The 18,118-nt window shown below is 50.6% G+C and overlaps 1 protein-coding gene across 1 annotated transcript in view; it reads left to right on the forward strand.

The window, feature by feature from the left end:
• LOC105695852 (frizzled-4) overlaps positions 1-18,118 on the forward strand; it is a 32,116-nt gene that overhangs the window by 6,611 nt on the left and 7,387 nt on the right. The window contains exon 5 of the mRNA XM_012417833.1: positions 10,186-10,379. Within this exon, the coding sequence (XP_012273256.1) occupies positions 10,186-10,379 (194 nt within the window). The remainder of the gene's footprint in view (positions 1-10,185; positions 10,380-18,118) is intronic.

Here is an 18,118-nt window from a genome sequence, read left to right on the forward strand (position 1 = left end):
ATTTTGCACTTCTTCGTGACGTTTGACTTTTTGGAGTTCATATCTTCCACTTATTTCCGATGTTCGATTCTCCTATTCCCATCGTTTGAGTCGAGGAAAGGCTGGATCCCGGGAAAAAATGGTCAGCTGACAGCTGTCTTGCGAGGTTGATGTATTTCTTCGGTGAAGGAATTACTTCTGGTAATCTCGGCTATTTCAGCGGTATTTTGCCGCGTGTCGGGTCGCAGTCGGGTTTCGGGCCCTCTTCTGGGTCGCCTTCTCTTCGCTGTGCTCATCGTTGACCACATGGCGGGTAATCTCCATGGGCCCGGGGCCGGTGGCTACGCCACTGTCCGAGTCTGGACCTCGGATGCCGAGGGATACGGTGGTAGGTAGGTAGGCCGTTTCGTCTTCGCCTCTGGTTTCTCTATTTTTCTCCTGTCCCTCCCCGACTCGCGGGCCGTGCATCTCGACCCAGCCTTGAGTTCCCGGCGTCCCGGGAACAGCCTCGAGTTCTCTCGGCGTCTTGGGAACAAGGGAAAAAGGATAAGTCGGAAGGGAGGCCGGGAGAGAGCTGATCCGTCATCTCTTCGGAGAGAGAAAGAGAGAGAGCGAGAGAGTGCAGCCGATCCCTGCGGACCGGCTGCTCGAAACGGGACTCGAAATAAAAAAATCCGGAAATATCGTGAGCCTTTATTCCAGTATTTGCAGGCCCTCCCCACGGATACAGTTTTTTGGCCGACACAGTTCCCGCGAGTCTGAAAAATAGGATTCCTCGAAAGAAAAGGAAAAAAGGAAATGGGAGTCGACCCGGACCCTCGCGGCTTGGGTTTCCACTTGGGCTTGGTGTGGTAGAGCAAGTTTACCGATTAATTATTCCTAACCTTGTTGCCCGCGGAAGACCGTAAATCTATCCGCGTTTTTGTGGGCTCGGATTCTCCACCGGCACCCGGGGAATCGGATTTCGATAACTCCTCAAGGAGTTAAACGACAGATGGATCCTGGCAGGGTCTTCGAGCCGAGTCCGATGGTATCGAGTTCCTCGTCCTCTTAGTCAGATTCCTCCTGCGGGTTCCCCGAGTCCTGCATTAATTTCGACTCGAGTTTCCCCGTTCCAGGTATTCGGGAGGTGCGGAAGAGTCGGATTCCAGCGGAAAGCACGAGGTGCTCCTTTCTCACCAGCGATTAGCCTGCAACACGAGGCTGGTCCCTGTTGTCGTTCGATGTTCTCGGGTTCGGTTGACCCTAGAAAAACAAAAATCACCACCTTGGACTTCCTCCCGTTGTATACCTACGGTGCGAAAACGATTTTTTTCGATCAACGATCCAAGTTGCAGAACGCGAGACCTCTGTAACCATCCCTCGCGTTCTCCAGCGACCTCGCCAACAAAGTGGAGAGGCTTCTTGCCGAGTTGCTTGGCGTGATCCAAGCACCTCCAATCTGGGCCAGGCAGTACGTATAATCAGAGGGATTACCGTACTCTCGGATGCGAGGACGCTGGACTGGGTGGTCGTCTCCTGAGGAGGTTCGCCAGTCGAGTTGACTCGTTGAAGAGCGGGATGCCGAACGAGCCTGGAAATAAACGAGAAGGAGGCATCAGTCCGGGCCCCGGCGGATCGGAGGAAGACGGACGCCGGAGGAGGAGCGGAACCCTGGTAGGGGCACGTAACGACTCGCTAACTAACAAAACAAACACAAGCTGGCTAGTTACTCCTCTCTCATCTCATCTTCGCTGATTATATACCCCCGGGGCGACCTGGACGGTGCTCTCTTCGAGGAGTCGCTCCACCTTCGTCGGCCTCGCGTCTCCGCCGAGGCCCTCGGACTCATTATAGATACCGATGAAAGATTAACTGGGAAGATGCTGGACACGCGCGGAAATACGTACCGGCAGCTCCGCTGAGAGATTCTTTCTTCCCTCTTCTCGGCCGGTTAACACCGTTGCGTTCAGGTTAGAACTCCGGATTGAGAGGTATCGGCAGGATTTGCGACACCTCTGCTGAAATGATCCACGGATTGTTTGCTCTCTGATGTGGCTTTATTTGCTAACAACCATTTGGTTTGTCTAGCAATTAGAGGTTTCAACTTACGTGAGAAAGTATGGGGAACGTGCTCACCTTGCCCGCATGTGTGATCGGGACTCTTTGCGAAATAGTTCACTTGGCGCGCCGCTAGATGGCGACAGTCGCGGAATCTGAGAGACAGAAGATGCGGGAGTAGGGTGGAAGAGAGAGAAAGAGAGCTAACGAGACTCCCCCTGTGGTTCCGCTTGATTCCACCTTCCATCGGATCGTGTTGAGGCTTTATAAATAGAATTCCCGCCCTGCCGGAAATTCAGACGGAGGGGGAAGACGGGGAATCGCGCTTCTTGGCTTTCGGTTCAATTTCGTTAAGGCGGTGTTTACAAAAGCTCGCTTCGGGAACGGCCGAGAGGTTGCTCAAGCTCCAGAAATCTCGGGGCTCCATTTACAATGGTGGACTTTTACGATCGGCCTGCAGTAACGCACCGATTAAATTCCTGACAATGCTTTTACGGTGTGGCCGTTTCCGGAGTCGGTCTCATTTTCCCGAGAAAGCGTCTTGTTTCATTTTTTATAATACCATGCATTAAAAATTGAAGGTTCTATGAGGTTCGGCGAGGTTCGACGAATGAGTTGCGGGATGTTGTTTGCGCATTCCCTACGTGATGTCGCCGCGACAAAGTCGACGAGGGGTTACGGGGGGAGAAAGATGCAAAATTTTAACGAGACCGTTTTAAGGGCCCGCCGTCTACTTGGCTGCGCGGAAAGTTAACGAGTTATGGGGGATTTTATGGCGCTGCCTCCGTCGAGCGGGAACGGCAGCGCCGCCCTGTGGGAGACCTCGGCGTCGAGGATGGTTTTACATAATAATTGATTACACCGCGGTGCCCGGCATATTCCTATGGAAATTGCCTCGTGTTTTATGCGGTTTCGACGGACCTCCTGTGGGGAAACTTGATGAATGCCCTCGGCATACAGCGACTCCAAAAATCGTCCCTAAACAAACAGACCCACCTTGGAACCCACTCTTTCTTTCCCTCGTTTCCTCCATTTTGAAAGTCTTCAATCGACCATAGAAAATCTACATGACATTATGCCACGGAAAACTGAACTTCTCATCCGACCGGAAGTTGGTCACGGGGGTGATCCGAAATCGCACCTCCAGCCATCGTGCATTCCGCTCTGGTTAACGAACAGGAGTGATTATTTAACCTACGGTTAAACCCGGCCCACGTGACAGGCTGATGGGATAATAAACACGCATTAGCGGGAAACTATAAAAATATTATGGGTCCTGGAATAACTCGTGGTCCACGCTCCCTCCCCGAGTGCGCGCGCTGAGGAAAATGGCGGCGTCGCTCAAACTGAGATTTCGACTAACTCTTCATCCCCGGTTGAAGGAAATTCAGAAAATTAATCGATTCCTCTTAACGAAACTCCAATACATAGGAAGATAATTTAATAGGAATGACTTAATCACCGACACTTCGTTGAAAATGTCGAGAAAAAAAAAACAGATTTTACGACGTTACGACAGTCGGCATTGGGAAAGCTTTGCGGCGCGTCGGCGCATAAATCTCCCGGCTAAAACGGCCTCCTGTGAAATCTAGCCTAGTATAAAGTTTATTGGGATCAGGGGTCCCCGTTTACGAGCGGCGCCTTTTCATAAGACTTGCAAATCGAGGAGTGCTTAAAATTGAAGGCTCAAGGTGATTTAGAACGGGACAATTTGTTTTGGGAAACGGACGCGTCCGGACCGCGGCCATTAAGGCGATCCTAGGCTCGATGAGGATTTACGAGCCTTTCGGGAGATTGTTCTTGTTTAATACAAGTCGTCAGGGAAAACCGCAGACGAGAGGGCTCTGGAGGGGATGATCTTTCGGATCCTTCGGCTCCAAAAGGACTTCTTCCTGTATCGAGTTGTATGAATATATAATGCAAGGTATACGGGGGGCGCGCGTCCTCGCCGCGCCGCGGTTTATCAGTTCGTTGAAATCACAGGCTTCGACGCAACGCGTTCCTACAGGGTATGCCTGCCTTTTCTTTTTGGTTCTTTTCCTTCGCGAGCCATTTTTTACAGCCTCCCTCCCGCGCATCTTCCTCGCCGTCGCGGCCTCGTCTTCTCCGCGATCCCTCCGCCTGTCGGACACGCGCACAGGGCAGCTTTGTATTTAATTAGACTCAAGAATTTATTACCGGACTCTCTCGCAGGTTTTCGCCCCGACTCCTCTCCCTCTCCCATCGGACGCGTTAATTTTTAGCCGGCTTTCGACCGATCCCCGGTTGAGCGATCGGAAGAGGAGTTCTCTTCTTAAGAACGTCTGGATTTATTATTGATTGACCGAACCGCGAAGGGAGAGAGAACGGATCCTTTCGCCATTTATTATCACCCTACATATTGAAAAGTCCAGTCGGTAAATCCAGATGTACCTCCCAACTAATCTCGATGAAACTTCTCGGAAGCTCGCCGCTGACAAATTCGGATGTTGCTTCCTCGGTTTCCCTCCGTGCTTTTCTCGTTTGAAGACGCTTCGCGGGGGTTTGTCGTCAAGTGTTGCGTCGAATTAAATGCACATGTGCCTCCGAGCTTGCAGGGAGAAAATTGTTCGTGACACGTTTCGGAGAGGGTCGCACATGTGTCTGGGGCGCTTCCTCTTAAGTCCTCCAGGCCCGCGTCTTTAGGAATTTTCTTCCCTTAACTTCGTTATCTTTTTGGGCTCCGCTTTTTGCCCTATTTTTTAGCTCCCCGACAGTGCCACCCACGATCGCGACATCTTCCGGTCGGCTCTCTTCTGAGGTCCCCTTCGGAGTTCTCCACTTCCTTTTACAAGAGGAAATAACTCGAAATAATTATGAGAAGGTTCCGCTGACGTCCAGCCAACGGTGCATAAAATTGATATTCACACCCGGTGACTCTCGAAATCGAAAAGTATCACGGAGTTCTGCAGATATTTCCGATTTTCCCATCGGGAAGGGGACCGCCATCTTGGTTTCCTTCTCTTCGCGGCCGCCATCTTGGTTTCCTCCAATTCGCGAAGGAAGAGATCGGTTCCGCGCCCGCAGAGCAAACACACCGTGCAATTCCGAGGTAATTATTACGCTCGTCGGTAATTTGCGGAGCCAAGGGGAAGTTTTCTTGTAAGTTGGGCTTGTTGCGAGGCCTCCAGGGTAAGCATCTTGCGATTACAAGAACGGACGCGCGTTCGCATCTCGTCGCTCGATGCCCGAGGTTCCTAAGAGTACGCGGGCCGAGATTAGTATTTATTAACATCCAAGATTATAGACGGTAAAATGCCGGACGGTAAACGGGGAGACCGTAAAGAGAAATATACGTTACCGTTGATGATAACGATCGATGGTCTCGTACCTGACCAAACATAATTATGCCGGGAAAAAGGAGATACGGGATCGCTCGCGGACGATAACTTAACGGGACGGCGTATCTTGCGGACGTTTATTTAACAATGCATCTCCTTTTTCACCGTTAATAATTACTGTGTAACGAGGCATCAACTCGGGTACCGACATAACTGGGGACGTAATTGATTAATGTACCTGGACAGAGCAGATATGGGAGTACGTGTCTCTTGAGAACTCGTTTTAGTTTACATAGACAAGGGAAAGTATCGAAGCCGATGGATACCACGGGCAGCCGTTCGGCCTTAATTGTGTGCGATTGTAAATTAGGGGGAAAAAACAGGTCGGGTAAGTCAATAAAGTCCGTTTCTAGAAAGCTACCCGAGTTGCTTTCTAATCGGGCAGAATGTGTCCGATGACGAGTAAAATTGGGCGTCTACATCGGGTAGCCTAGTCGATGATACTCGGCCAGGCACGGATTTGCCCAGGTTTACTCGCGCGACGTGGGTAGCTCGGATATTTATTCGATGCGCATATCTACCATTTTTTTTTTTTCAACCCCGTCAGCCGTCGCCTCTTCGGGTCCCGCCTCGATATCTGCAGTATTTGCTCGTTGGCGCGTGAATTTGGCGCTTTACTGCCAGCCTTCGAGTTTGCTTTACACTCGAGCACTCCCGGCGAAAAGGGGAGCCCGCGGCTTCGAGTGTTTGCAGGAACTTATTTGACAACGTGACAACCGGTAGCCATGTTCCCGAGCCCCTAGTTGCCTCCCTTCTCGCTGCTTCGTTATCCCAGGGGATAATTCCCGGGTCCCTCGATGAGTTCCAGGACCCTGTAATAATCCTCAACGAGTCCGTTCTTCTCCCATTAGACCTCCGCGTCCACCTCCTGAAAGAGTTCCCACGAGTTGGCGAGATTTCAATTCAGAGGCGCTTAAGATACCTGGCATAATTCAGCTTAAATTGGATCTAAGATAGGTGTTTCCTGGTGCAGTCGACGCAGTTTTCTTCGGAAACGAAAGCGTGGGCACCGCCGGTCCCGTAAACGCTGCAGAGATGTTGCAAGATGGCGCTCCGTAAATGGTCCGATCCGAGGACTGGACTTTCGTTACACTCGTTCGACGTACCCGCGCGTCACTTACGCCATGTGCAGTTGCCCCTGCACATTCTGATGCAGTTTTCTCCCGTATGTAGCCTCGACGCGTTAACACGTGCGCCAATTCGTGCCGCTCCTTCTGAGATATAGTCGTTAACGTTGTTTCGACTCGCTGCGTGGAGTCACGTTGACGTACTTACTCGCTGCGCTCGCGAAACTCACCCTTAACGGGCGTCAGATCCGCCATCTTGTTTCCGGAGCGCGCCGGTCCATAGATCATCGTTCGGTTCCCTTCCAATCAGCCGCGTCCACCTCGCTCGGAGGGCAGCTTATATTCGCCGGGCATTCCTCGAGGTGTTAACGTCTCGTTAGAGTCCTCTTTTTGTCCCGGGCACAATGAGAGAGTCCGGGAAGGGGCGAGATCGGCGAACGGTGTGGAGGAGAACGGCCTCGGCCGGTCCTCGGGCCGGGGGAAAGAGAGAGACCGACGTATAGCGCCGGGCGCGCGCACGACAAGGACAGCGCTACCTCCACTCACCCGTGGCGACTCTCCGCGCATACTCGCCGGGGAGGTGTGCTCCTCTCTAACTCCATTCATCACCGCGGGGCGAGATTCGCTCGGCGAGTTTTTGCCCGAGCGGGCATCGCAGGGAAACGATTCCTTGTCACTTATTGTTAGCTGTTTTCTCCTACCGGCTCGACCCGTTCTTTCCTGGGGACGATTCCGAGGTTCGCCGCTAATGGAGTCGTAAGAGAGGTCGCCGCCATCTTGGGATGGGAAGACGCGCTCTTCGAAAATTCACTCTTCCGGGACACACGAGATGCAAAACGCTTCTTTTTACCGCGGAATCTCCACCTACATTTTTATTTACCCTCCACCTTCGATTAAACGAGAAGGTTCGCCGAGATAACGTCGAAATGATCTGCTTGCCGGATTTTTCGGACGCGAGGTGTCGCGCTCGCGCACGGCACGTGCCCCTCTTCGTTGCATTATTCACGCACGCACGCTCGACACGGTCGGTCACGTACGTAGCACGCATCGCGTGGTGCCGGAGAAAGGAAGCGCGAAACGCGTGGCGGCGATCACGCGGACTCCGAAGATTACCCTCCACCTGAAACTCCCTCACTATTGTCTGTACGCCACGGCATAAAAAGAACAGCCTCGTAAAAAAGAAAGGTCGACGACTCGAAAAGTAAACAATTATTTATACATATCGCAATATATTACACAATACTATACCTGTATGGTGTGGCTGTCTCTCGGAAACATTTCCAAACTTTGAATAACCGTCGAGAAAGTAGCTCGTTAATGTACACGTACTCGGTGCTTCTATACATTTTTTTATAAACCTTTTTGCAGGGAACTTTCCATGGAGGTAATTACAGGTGTTCATAAAACCTCCGTGAGTATAGAAACATAAGAATATAACGATTATTATGTACACACGTAAGATCCCGGGGGAAATTCTCTCAAGGGGATCGTCCAAAGCGGGCGAAAGGAAGAAAAAGGTGCAACGGGTGTTTGGGGTCGCCACGTTGCGTTTGGCTTTTGACTATTGTGATACCAAACAGGTTCCAAACTACCTGCGCTCACGCAGCCATTAACTATACACGCGTCCATGTACGCGTCCCGTGTCTCGGCCTCTCCTCCTGGGAGAGAGGTTCGACCGGTCCGAGACGCGGTCATCTCCGGACCAGAGATGATAAATGGGAGGGAAATCGGGATAATGGCGGCCCTCTGTTGGTTATGCTCGCCATGGATCATTTTTCAAGCGGATAATCGTCCACGCCACTCGCAGGGACCTCCTCGAAATTCGTAAAAGGAGTCCCACGGGACCTGCTGGGGATTAATTTCACGGCATGCAATCGAAACCATCGACAATCTGCGGTAGGTGCTGCGCTATTAGCGAGATATTCAAAAAGATTGTCGGTTACGATCCAAGATGGCCGCCGGGAAGTGCATAGAACGCACTGAGAATATGTCCAAAATTGCCATAAAGCTTATAGACAGGTAGGTTGACGAGGTTAGACAGAGAGGTCCCTTTCTCAGTAAGTAATAAAGAGTTAATGTAATATAACATAGTGTAAGAATGTTTCATACAAAAGTTAGTTACGACTGCGAAAAAAAGAAAAGAACGATCCGAACAAAATATACTAAGTTAATACTGCTTCAAAATGAATGAATCCCCAATTGAAAAGGAAAAAGAAAAAACAAATTTCTTTACAAATTTTACCATTCACTCTGGTGTTTACATTTCGTGTATCAAAAGCCTACTAATGCGCGCGCAGCTCACTTCCGGTAACGCTTAGAAGGTCCTTTTTTCTGTCTAACCTCCTCGTAACACCTAACTCTATACAGATACTATAGCGAATGGCCTCTCTATGTCTATAAGCTCTATGGAAATTGCCCATCCTGCCGGATGTTTCCGTTTACATCGGACGATCCCTTCGGTTTAGACTCCTTCGACTTGTTTCCCTCGTTCGGGGAAACGTCGCATTCTCAATGTTGAAGGCCCGTTTCGTTCTCGCCGAGGCTTCGGTGACACGAAACAATATGTCGGCCGTGTAATCGGCGAGCGCCAGGATCTCGGGTAACCCGGGTTGAAACCCGAGACTTTATTCCCGGCCGCTTAAACGCGCCGCGCCGAGGCAGGCAAGTATCGTATCAGTTTAGGCGCCTTAAATCCGATCCCTTCCCAGGCCTTGCCGATTCCGTCGAGTCGATCAGCCCGATCGGTATCGACGGCGATCGGGTTCCACCGCGAGCGGTGCACGCATCGCGCACGCACGCGTCTCCTCGCGTTCCCGAATACGTCCCCGTGATTCGATCACTTTCTCCCTCTCCGACACTCGGCGGGCTTCGTACCGACTTTTTGACGACATTGTAAAATGGCATAAATCGTGACTACCGAATGCTAGGGATAAAATTCCACGCCCGAAACTCCGGAAATCTCGTTTTAACGTGCTCTACCTCGAAAAGTCAGAGTATTTATGAAACTTTTCTCCAAACTGGGTGGACCGAATAATTTGAAACTTTATCACAAGATTACGGAGGTCCTAACGAAGATCTTGGTGCTAGCGAAATCTCAATTCTCGAATAAAAGTATAAGGTTGTAAAAAATAGGTTAGGTGGTGGTGGCACGTATTTTAACCTAAAATGTCTCATAGAAACCTTAGGGACTTTTTTTTAAATATTCTATATACTCTCTCTGGAATGCTTCCTTCGTGCGGCTCGTATACCCCTTGCAATTCGTAGTTCGCGCACGAGCGCAAAGCGAGGTTAGGTTGGAGTTGGCGAGGCCTCTCGTAGCGTCCGTAGACGCGAGGAGTGTTCGCGCCTCGTCCGATCCGCTCGTTGGCTTTCGATCCCGTCGATAGGCCCGTTTGATTAATTACTCGGCAGCCTTTCAGCCGAGCGCAGGACCGAGCGCGGATGCCCTCGAGATGCGTTCGAGAGGGATAGGTGCACCAGGTGTAGGTTCCACCTCCGGCCGTGCGTGGCGCTGATGCGAGCCAACGCGAGAGCCCTCTCGTCTGCACTTACACGCAGGCGTTCGTGAATCGTCGAACTTGTTCACTCTCACGCGGCGCTGAATCATCGTTCATCCCGCCACCCCTAGTGAGGGTTCTCAACCAAAGATTCTAGATTTGAATTCCGCCCTTATTTCCGTTATTATTAAAAAAAAAAAGCCGCGCCAAATTCAAATCTGAACGATCCGATTTCATTTTAAGGTGGGTCATAGTGTGCGCCTGGTGGTGCACGGTCGCCCGGAAGTGGACAAAATCTGGACTGAACGGAAAGGACGAGAGCCTGGGTCTCCAGCAGGGGTTTTCAACCGTCGGCTCCGTCGCTGCCTGGGGACTTCCGGCTGCGCACACGATAGCCGTCCTCGTCACCAGGGACGTCGACGCCGACGAGCTCACAGGTGAGACCAGGAGGTTTATCCGGAACCTTGATGAAAGACCCTCAATTAACGCCATGTTCCAGGGGGATAATTGTTGCAAGTCGTCGTTTATGTAAAATGTTAATTGCCGCGAAGTTGCGTACAAATCGCGCCGTACGCATGCGCCGAAGGGGTTTCTCGTTTACCATGTTGATAAACCTACCGACGGGGTTATCTTCTCTCCATCTAAACGAGGAGTCCTTCGTCGCGGGCAACAGGTTGCCCCTCTCTCTCTCTCTCTGTAAACAGAAGATGGAGGTCTTACTCGAGAACGAGTAATGGATGAATCGCCGGTGAAAGATGGGGCAGGGATTCTCCCAGCGCCGAGATCATGGGTTGTAAGTCGCGGACCTGGTCTACTTGTCGTTTCATTAGCTTGGGGTGTATACGCGTACACAGGTGTATATACAGGTGCACAGGTATTCCGCAACTGTGGGTAGACGCGTCTTACTTTATTTCACTCCGTCGTTTTTATTTCCCCAAAGTGTCGGGGTCGTTTTAATGAATGCAATGGCTGGCGTCTCTCGGCTCCTCTGACGTGCGTTTCAGGTGCGTAGACGCAGAGGCGGCGATCCACTTTACAACTTCCCCGTAGCAATTTACCACCGGTGACTTAGAGCAGGGAGAAATTTCTCCCCATCTTTCACCAGGGATTTATCGTGGCGATTTTCACTCCATTACTCGACCGCGAGTGAGACGTTTTCCAGTGTATACGGGGAGGGCGCCACTAGTCTCTCCACCTTGAAGGACTGAAGGGGGGAACGTGAACTTATATGCGTTCATCAGGCAACTCGGTAGAGTTTCGCGCCAAATACACACTTGCATATTACTTATCGTGACATCGGTCCATGAAAGTACTTATGGAAGTGGTCTCAATCCGTCAAAACTGCTTCGCGTCCTTTCTTGAGCGTATCCAGGGTGCAGCGCCCTCGCGGCACCCCCTCGAACCGCGTGCACTCTCCACCCGGGTACACGGTTTTTGTGTACGTGCCGATGCCCATTATAAAACTCGGAGCTAAGTGGACGCCTGAACGACGTGGGCGTCAGGAATGCCTTTGGGCCTTTTATTTGCTCGCTTTCGCTTTATTACCGGTCCATCTCCCTCTTCTTCGCGCCGCTCTTCGCTCCTTCTTCTCTACCCTGTTCCGCCATTTCTTATCCTTCCTTACCTGCCGCTCCGATTTCTTCCCCTGTCTCCTTTCATCCTCCCCTCCACTTCGACAAATCTACAATACAATAATCGATCACGCATATTTTTCTCCATTTTCCAAATTTATTGTAGAAATTTCACGATTACGTTACCTCCTTTTTCAGGAACCTGACTCACCCTGTACCTTTTGTTTCTTTTCCTCTCCCGACTGCCGCGCCCTCTCTCGGTCGTGCATTAATCGAGGCCTCGGGTTGGCAGCACGCGTGCCGCTAATTAACACGATCCTCTACGGCGCTACCGCAACTCTCTTCGCATACGCACCAAGCCGCACTCTCCTATACGTTCCTGTGCACTCTTATGCAAATTGCATTCCACGGGCCGCCCCGCAATAGTTAAGACGCCCGCACTTAACATCCCTGCCATTGTCGTGCAAATTCACGCCCGACGAGGAGCAAGTCCGATGCGCCACGCGAGAAATACTTGATTAAAAGTGAGACCATTACGAGAACGAGTATTAACTCGGATAACGTTCAAGGAAGCTCGCCTTGCATCCATCATGGCCAACGCCGAAGACAAATCGAATCGAAAAGTGAAAAGACGAATGGGGAGAAAACGAAGACTATTTTTTTCCCCCTTTTCTTATTATCTCTGTCGCTGCATCGCGATGCAAATCGAGAAAGAGACGGAGAGAAGGGAAGACGTAAAAAGCGGATTGATTAACGAGCCGACGGGTAATGAATTTATGCAAATTACACCCTGGCAAGGTATACGAGGGTCACGTGGTCCAAGATGGCGGCGCGGGAAGACGCGATACAGGAGATAGGGAACGCACGTTGCAGCGCACTGACTGACGCTACTCTTTGGCCTCGATGGTTATTAACACACGCAATAATTATTGCACTTTTCTCCTCGGTGATTGAGCGCAAGTTTCCCGATCGAGGGGATCGATTGCGAGGATCGATCGCTAGCCAATTATCGGGCAGATCGCCGGTTCCGCGGTCGTTTAAACGACGATTAATTCCGCGATACCGCTACCGCCATTATTCACTTAACCGTGCACCACTTGCAGCACGGATTACGGATAACGAGGTATAGGGAGCGATGAGTGAATCTTCCGAAGCTAATATAATTTCATTTGTTCGGATTATGTCAATCCCTCGTTGCGATTTAACGCGTTTTGACGCCATTTTGAATGCCTATGTTCTCAGTCGGCATTTTTGTACGGGTCGGGGAGAAATAAGTAATGGGTGTGCGCCGAGCCATTAACTATGCCTGACAATAATCATGCATTACGTGAACGAATGTGAATTACAACTAACGAGATAGAGAGTAATGATGCCGAGCAACCTTGCATGCCACGGAACGAATCTGGCACGGCGTCGAAATTGATATTCCCGATAATGCCGTGACGGTGAGTTAAACCTCCGATACCGATCGGCCGTAACTGATTATATCTGATGTTCGGCGCGATTATCACCTCGTATTTTATTTTTCTTTGTTAGATTAAATACATCGCTCCGCTCGATGGTCTCCCACGATGGTTGGGAAACGGAGAGATAACGGAAATTTGGTCCAGCTCAGAATTTTCATTTTTGTATTTTTTTTTTTTATTCTCTTTATATAGATATTTTTATACAGATGTTTCTAGATGTTAACAGGATCGCCTTATAGCATGAAACTCGTATACGAAACGTGTCTTGGCACCTCGGGTTAAGGTCTCAGGACCCGGATTTTTCGGTTACCGAGGTTCCCTCGTTAGACCTGTCCGTTTAGTCTTATCAAGGTTATCTTCGGACGTAAACTCTCATCCCGGCAAGGCGGCTTTGCAACGACGGGCTGATGGCTAATTAACATACCAAAGGCTCGGCGCAACGTGCTAAGTCGGGCGTTACCTCTCTCCCGATTCGCTGCGATTAGCATACGTAACATTCCTCTCTCACCTGCCCCCTCTAGTGGCACTCTTGTTATGTACCTCGTTATGTCCATTCTGTATATCTATCCGCATCTTGGGCGCAATTATGCAATTACAGCTCCATAATACTCTCTCACGAGACAGGATCTGAACTCTCCTGCGAAAACGACGAATCTGACGAATTTGTGCTATACCCTCGGTATAACATGCATTCGCCTATCTAAAATTTGTATCTCTATTTTATTGCGTACATAGCGATAAGATAACCTCAAAGCTTGCTTTCATAGGAGCCACTGTTCGTTTCGGACATCAGTGAACGATGTTCTTTTTGCTCGTAAGTCCACCTTTAATCTAGATCCCTTTATTTACTAACTACTGGGTATTTTGAGAGATACGAGCATGTTGTGTACGTAGTACTACAAGCGCGACACAGGTGTCACCTTTGGCGCGACGGCGGACAGAGAGGTTACTGTGACCACGTGTGTCGGCGCTCTTACTACATGTGTGCTCAAATGTTTGTCCACTTTGATCAGACCGGAGCAGAGAGTACATCGGTTGGTTTGTCGGCGGTGGATCTGATTTCTCCCGAGTTTACACGTCATCCTTTAAGCCCAAAAGGGTATACAACACGGTATCGTGTTCTACGTCAAAGCAATTTACCTACTCGACATAAAAACGACGGAAATTGACACCTGGTAATGTGTCTTTATTTAGAAGTACCTAGGGATGGGTAAATGAAACTAGGATTGACATTCCTCGATCAACGCACTTAATGCATATCTCGTTTAGAGCGATGTTGAACAATGTACGGTTAAAATTAATTGCACCGGGTTCGCGCTTACCGTACTTGCACCGAGCTCTGGAGAAGAATTGCAGGGAACGGTGCAAACGGTTTGCCATGCATTCTCTCGGTAAAGATAGGCCGGACGCGGATGTATCATTAGAAGTGCAGTAGCGTGCGATTATAAAATTCGCTCGGGCGAAAAGCCGAGCGAGCGAATGCACAGGAGAGCGAGAAAAGATACAGGGGGCCTCGAAGGTTTTGCAGCCACGCCTCGTTATACTGCCTGCTTTATAGGACCAGTCCATTGGCGTAGTCGGTCTTGAAACTATATTGTTCCGTTAAGGGTGTCATTTATCCAATACGTTATATTTCTGCCATCGACTAAACACATAAAACTATACATGGTATAGAACAAAATCCTCAGTAGGCATCCATAAATGCGTTTGCGCGAGCTAACCTCAAAAAACATTGGATCTTTATTCAAATTTGAATGCAGGGTTGTTTAATTCCCCTCACACCTAAATTATGTAAAATTGCATAAAGTGCACGATCAGGAGTATTTAAACTCCTTGGAACATATAAACTTAATAAAAAAAAAAAAACTCGTGGGTTATAAAAGCTGTCCTCAGAGCCCGCTCGTCTTACGCCCATGGGGTCGTTAATGGCCGCAGAGGTGAATAAATGCGGCCGTATGCCCTGCGGCCGGTGGGTGGTTGTTCACGGGACGATTCTCGCGTTCCTTACTTTTTTCTCTCCCCCCTTCAAACTCCGGTAAGTATACGAAGTCAACTTTACGGCGTGATTAGTGCATGGGCAGGGCAATGTGACGACAGACGCCCTCGCGTCGATACAGATCTTGGCTAATAAAGTTCAATTCCGTTGTAAACGTGGCCTCCTGTATCTAGCACGGACCTTCGCGACTCGATGAAACGAAATCCGAAACACGTTACGCGGTCCATTACAATTCGATGCGTTACAACACGTAGACGCGTCGCTTCGAATTTCGAAACTTCGAAGGTTTCCGTCCTTCCTTGTTAACCTTACGCCTGTGGGTTCGTTAATGGCCGCATCGAGCACGGACGTGAATAAATGTGGCGGTACGTCCTGCGGAAAGGAGAGAGGGGAGGTCGAGGTTGTTCGCGAGGTGATTCTCGCGGTCCGTTCCGCGCGACTGGGAGCTCGTCGATATTCAGAGCTCGATGAATAAATCCGCGAAAATTTGAATTCCGCGTCTGGCGGTGTTCGTTTGAGTCGAGGGATCGAAGAGAAAAGAGAAAAGATAAAAAATGGCGACGCGGAGACTGAGCAAGCGAATGGGTTGGTAGAAAAAAAAAAAGAAACGAGGGAGGTCGAGGTTGTTCGCGAGATGATTTTCGATATGATTTTTCGACCGAAACGGAATAAGAAAAAATGGCGGCGAGGAGGCTGAGCAGGCGAAAGGGATGGAGGGAAAGAAAGAAACTAGGGAGGCGAAGAGAAAAAAAGGCTCGTAGAGGGTCGAACGAGCACTAGAGGAGATAAAAGTAACAATGGTTATCTCGAGGAGCGTAACGACCATCCTCCAGCTACACCTACGTACACCATCCTCCCAGCGAACCTAACCTAACACCGGCTCACCTATCCCGATCTTCCCTCTTCTTTTCTCCTTATTCCGCCTCCCTCTTTCCTTCTCTCTCTCTCCGACCGACAACCTCCCTCTCGCCCTCTGTCCCTCTCGACCTAACCAGACTACTTTATGCTAATATGCCGCTCCATGTTTATGCTCTCGATAACTTATGCTCCAAGCCGGTCAGCCTCGCTCGGATTAGCATCTTCGAATCGAGTACGGGACGTTCTTCCTTGCCGTGTGCAGGAAGAGGGACTCCTGCGACCATCCCAATTGTGTAGAGAGGCGCGTCATGATTTTTCCCCAAATTCAGGGAAAAAATGATACCCCCGTGTCGAGTTCAATTACGAGTGATGATGCAGTGCCGGAGGAACATTCCGAGGCCGTATATCTGGAGTCTTCCCATTTTCGATTACGCCAACGAGGAGCATCGCAAGACTTTGCAGCTGGATCCAAGTGAAGATCGCTAACGGAGCTCCGAGTCGGGATGGGATGAGAAACAGCCAGTCGACGGAGAGCGCGGAAGATGAGCGATGATCATTTCATCTCTGGTTATCCAGGTAATAAGTTCCCTGAAGCGGATCCATCGAGCGGGGAGATAACTTTTCGTTGCGCTTGCTCGGCCGCGAAATCGGAGACTTCCCAGCCGTCTTGGAATTGCGACGTGATAATTTGAGCACGGCTCGCAAAAGAGAGTTCCGAGGGGAAGGCGAGAAGGAAGGTGAGGAGGAAGGCGCGGAAGAAGGCGAGAAGGAAGGCAAGAAATACGGTCCGTGGTGGTCTATCCAAACCCAGGATGGTTACCATATTCGCCCACTCTCGTGGGGCCTCTTCCAGCGACTCAGCGCGCTGCATTCCTGGGGGCATCGGAGTTCAACTCGAAGCTGGAGAGGTTACGAGAATCCTGTGGGATTTGCATGGCCCTATCGGGCCAGAATCTCCGCTGGAAACCCGGTCCCTATCCCCTGGACGTGCAACAAGCGGAGACCCGGTTACATCCTTGCACTTCCGGGATGCCGAAGAGCCATCGGGAAGAAATGGGACGAGTTGTTCCCGTGATGGCAGAGTTCACCGCGACGTGCATTAAGGGATCACGAAAGATCCGGTCGAGACTGCGTGTCTCGAATCTTCCAACCAGCAAATGGCCGACCTGGCTTGGAGTTCATCCGAAGGCATCTCGACTCCACCCGACGATCAGCTTGTACACCTCGAGGGAAGGTTTCTCGACGCGGTTTCACTCGGCCATTCCTCGAAGGCATTCCTCGTAGTCGCTTGCGGTCTTCAACCGCCCTCGTCGCGGCATTCCGCCCTCTGTCGGAGGATCAAGATGGCGGCGTCCCACGAGGATTTGCATACTCGGACGTCCCTTCGGCGCCTTCCCTTTGAATCGACTCTACCTCCTCGGTTAACCAGAAATTGCGAGGAGAAAAAAGGAAAGGGCCGCCAAGGGAACACGAAAGCGCCCGAACGGACATCTCCGGACCCTCGGCTAGGCTGTTTCGCGTGTAATTAAGCCGAAATGCCGCCGAGGTAACACGGAATCCGGGAGCAGGGCTTGTCGCCGCTCCGAACTAAGCCACGGCTTCGATTATTATCGCAGGGATTTATTTAAGCGACTCGCTCCCGACCGCTGCATTGTGCCGGCGAAAGCCCTTTGTTCCTCAGCCTGGGCTACAGTCGACTGTACGTACAGCTGCAGCGCCGTCGACCACGCTCAAGAGCAACTTTTGCGTCCTTTAAGCTCTTCTTGATCGACGCCCATCCGATATACCTCTTAACACTCATAATTCTCTCACCTCTGAAAGAACGACTCCGTAAAAAATCCCTATTTTTTTATATTCCCTCCGATGAGGCTAAAAAATGTGTACTCCCGTTTTCAAAAATGGCGCCGCGGGTTGGGTCTTCAAAACTTCCAGCCTTCCTTCCAGAATTCCATCTTCTATTTCTGGCAACCTCTCGCAGTCCAGGTCTCGGAAAAGGGCAAGAGTGGTTCTTGGTCCTAGCCAAGTGGGACAGTGACAAGCTGCAGAGCGGGTCCCGAAGGTATTTGCATTGAATGTCGCCGACCGCCGAGCCGGAGACATCAATGCGCGGCTCCTACGCAGCGACTTCGGTCCCCTACAAAGATTCCGACTCTCGAAAAATCCCAGCTCGACGCCCAAATTATTACCGGAGTCCTCGACTGGTCTTGGGATACGCAACAGGAAACACCCGCCGAAATCATAGAACTCGGCAGAGTTCCGCGCCAAGTGCAGGTACAAGCGCCTGG

Source organism: Orussus abietinus, unplaced genomic scaffold, assembly GCF_000612105.2.
Source record: "Orussus abietinus isolate OABI.00-Male unplaced genomic scaffold, Oabi_2.0 scaffold4, whole genome shotgun sequence".
In the NCBI taxonomy this organism is placed as follows: Eukaryota; Metazoa; Arthropoda; class Insecta; order Hymenoptera; family Orussidae; genus Orussus; species Orussus abietinus.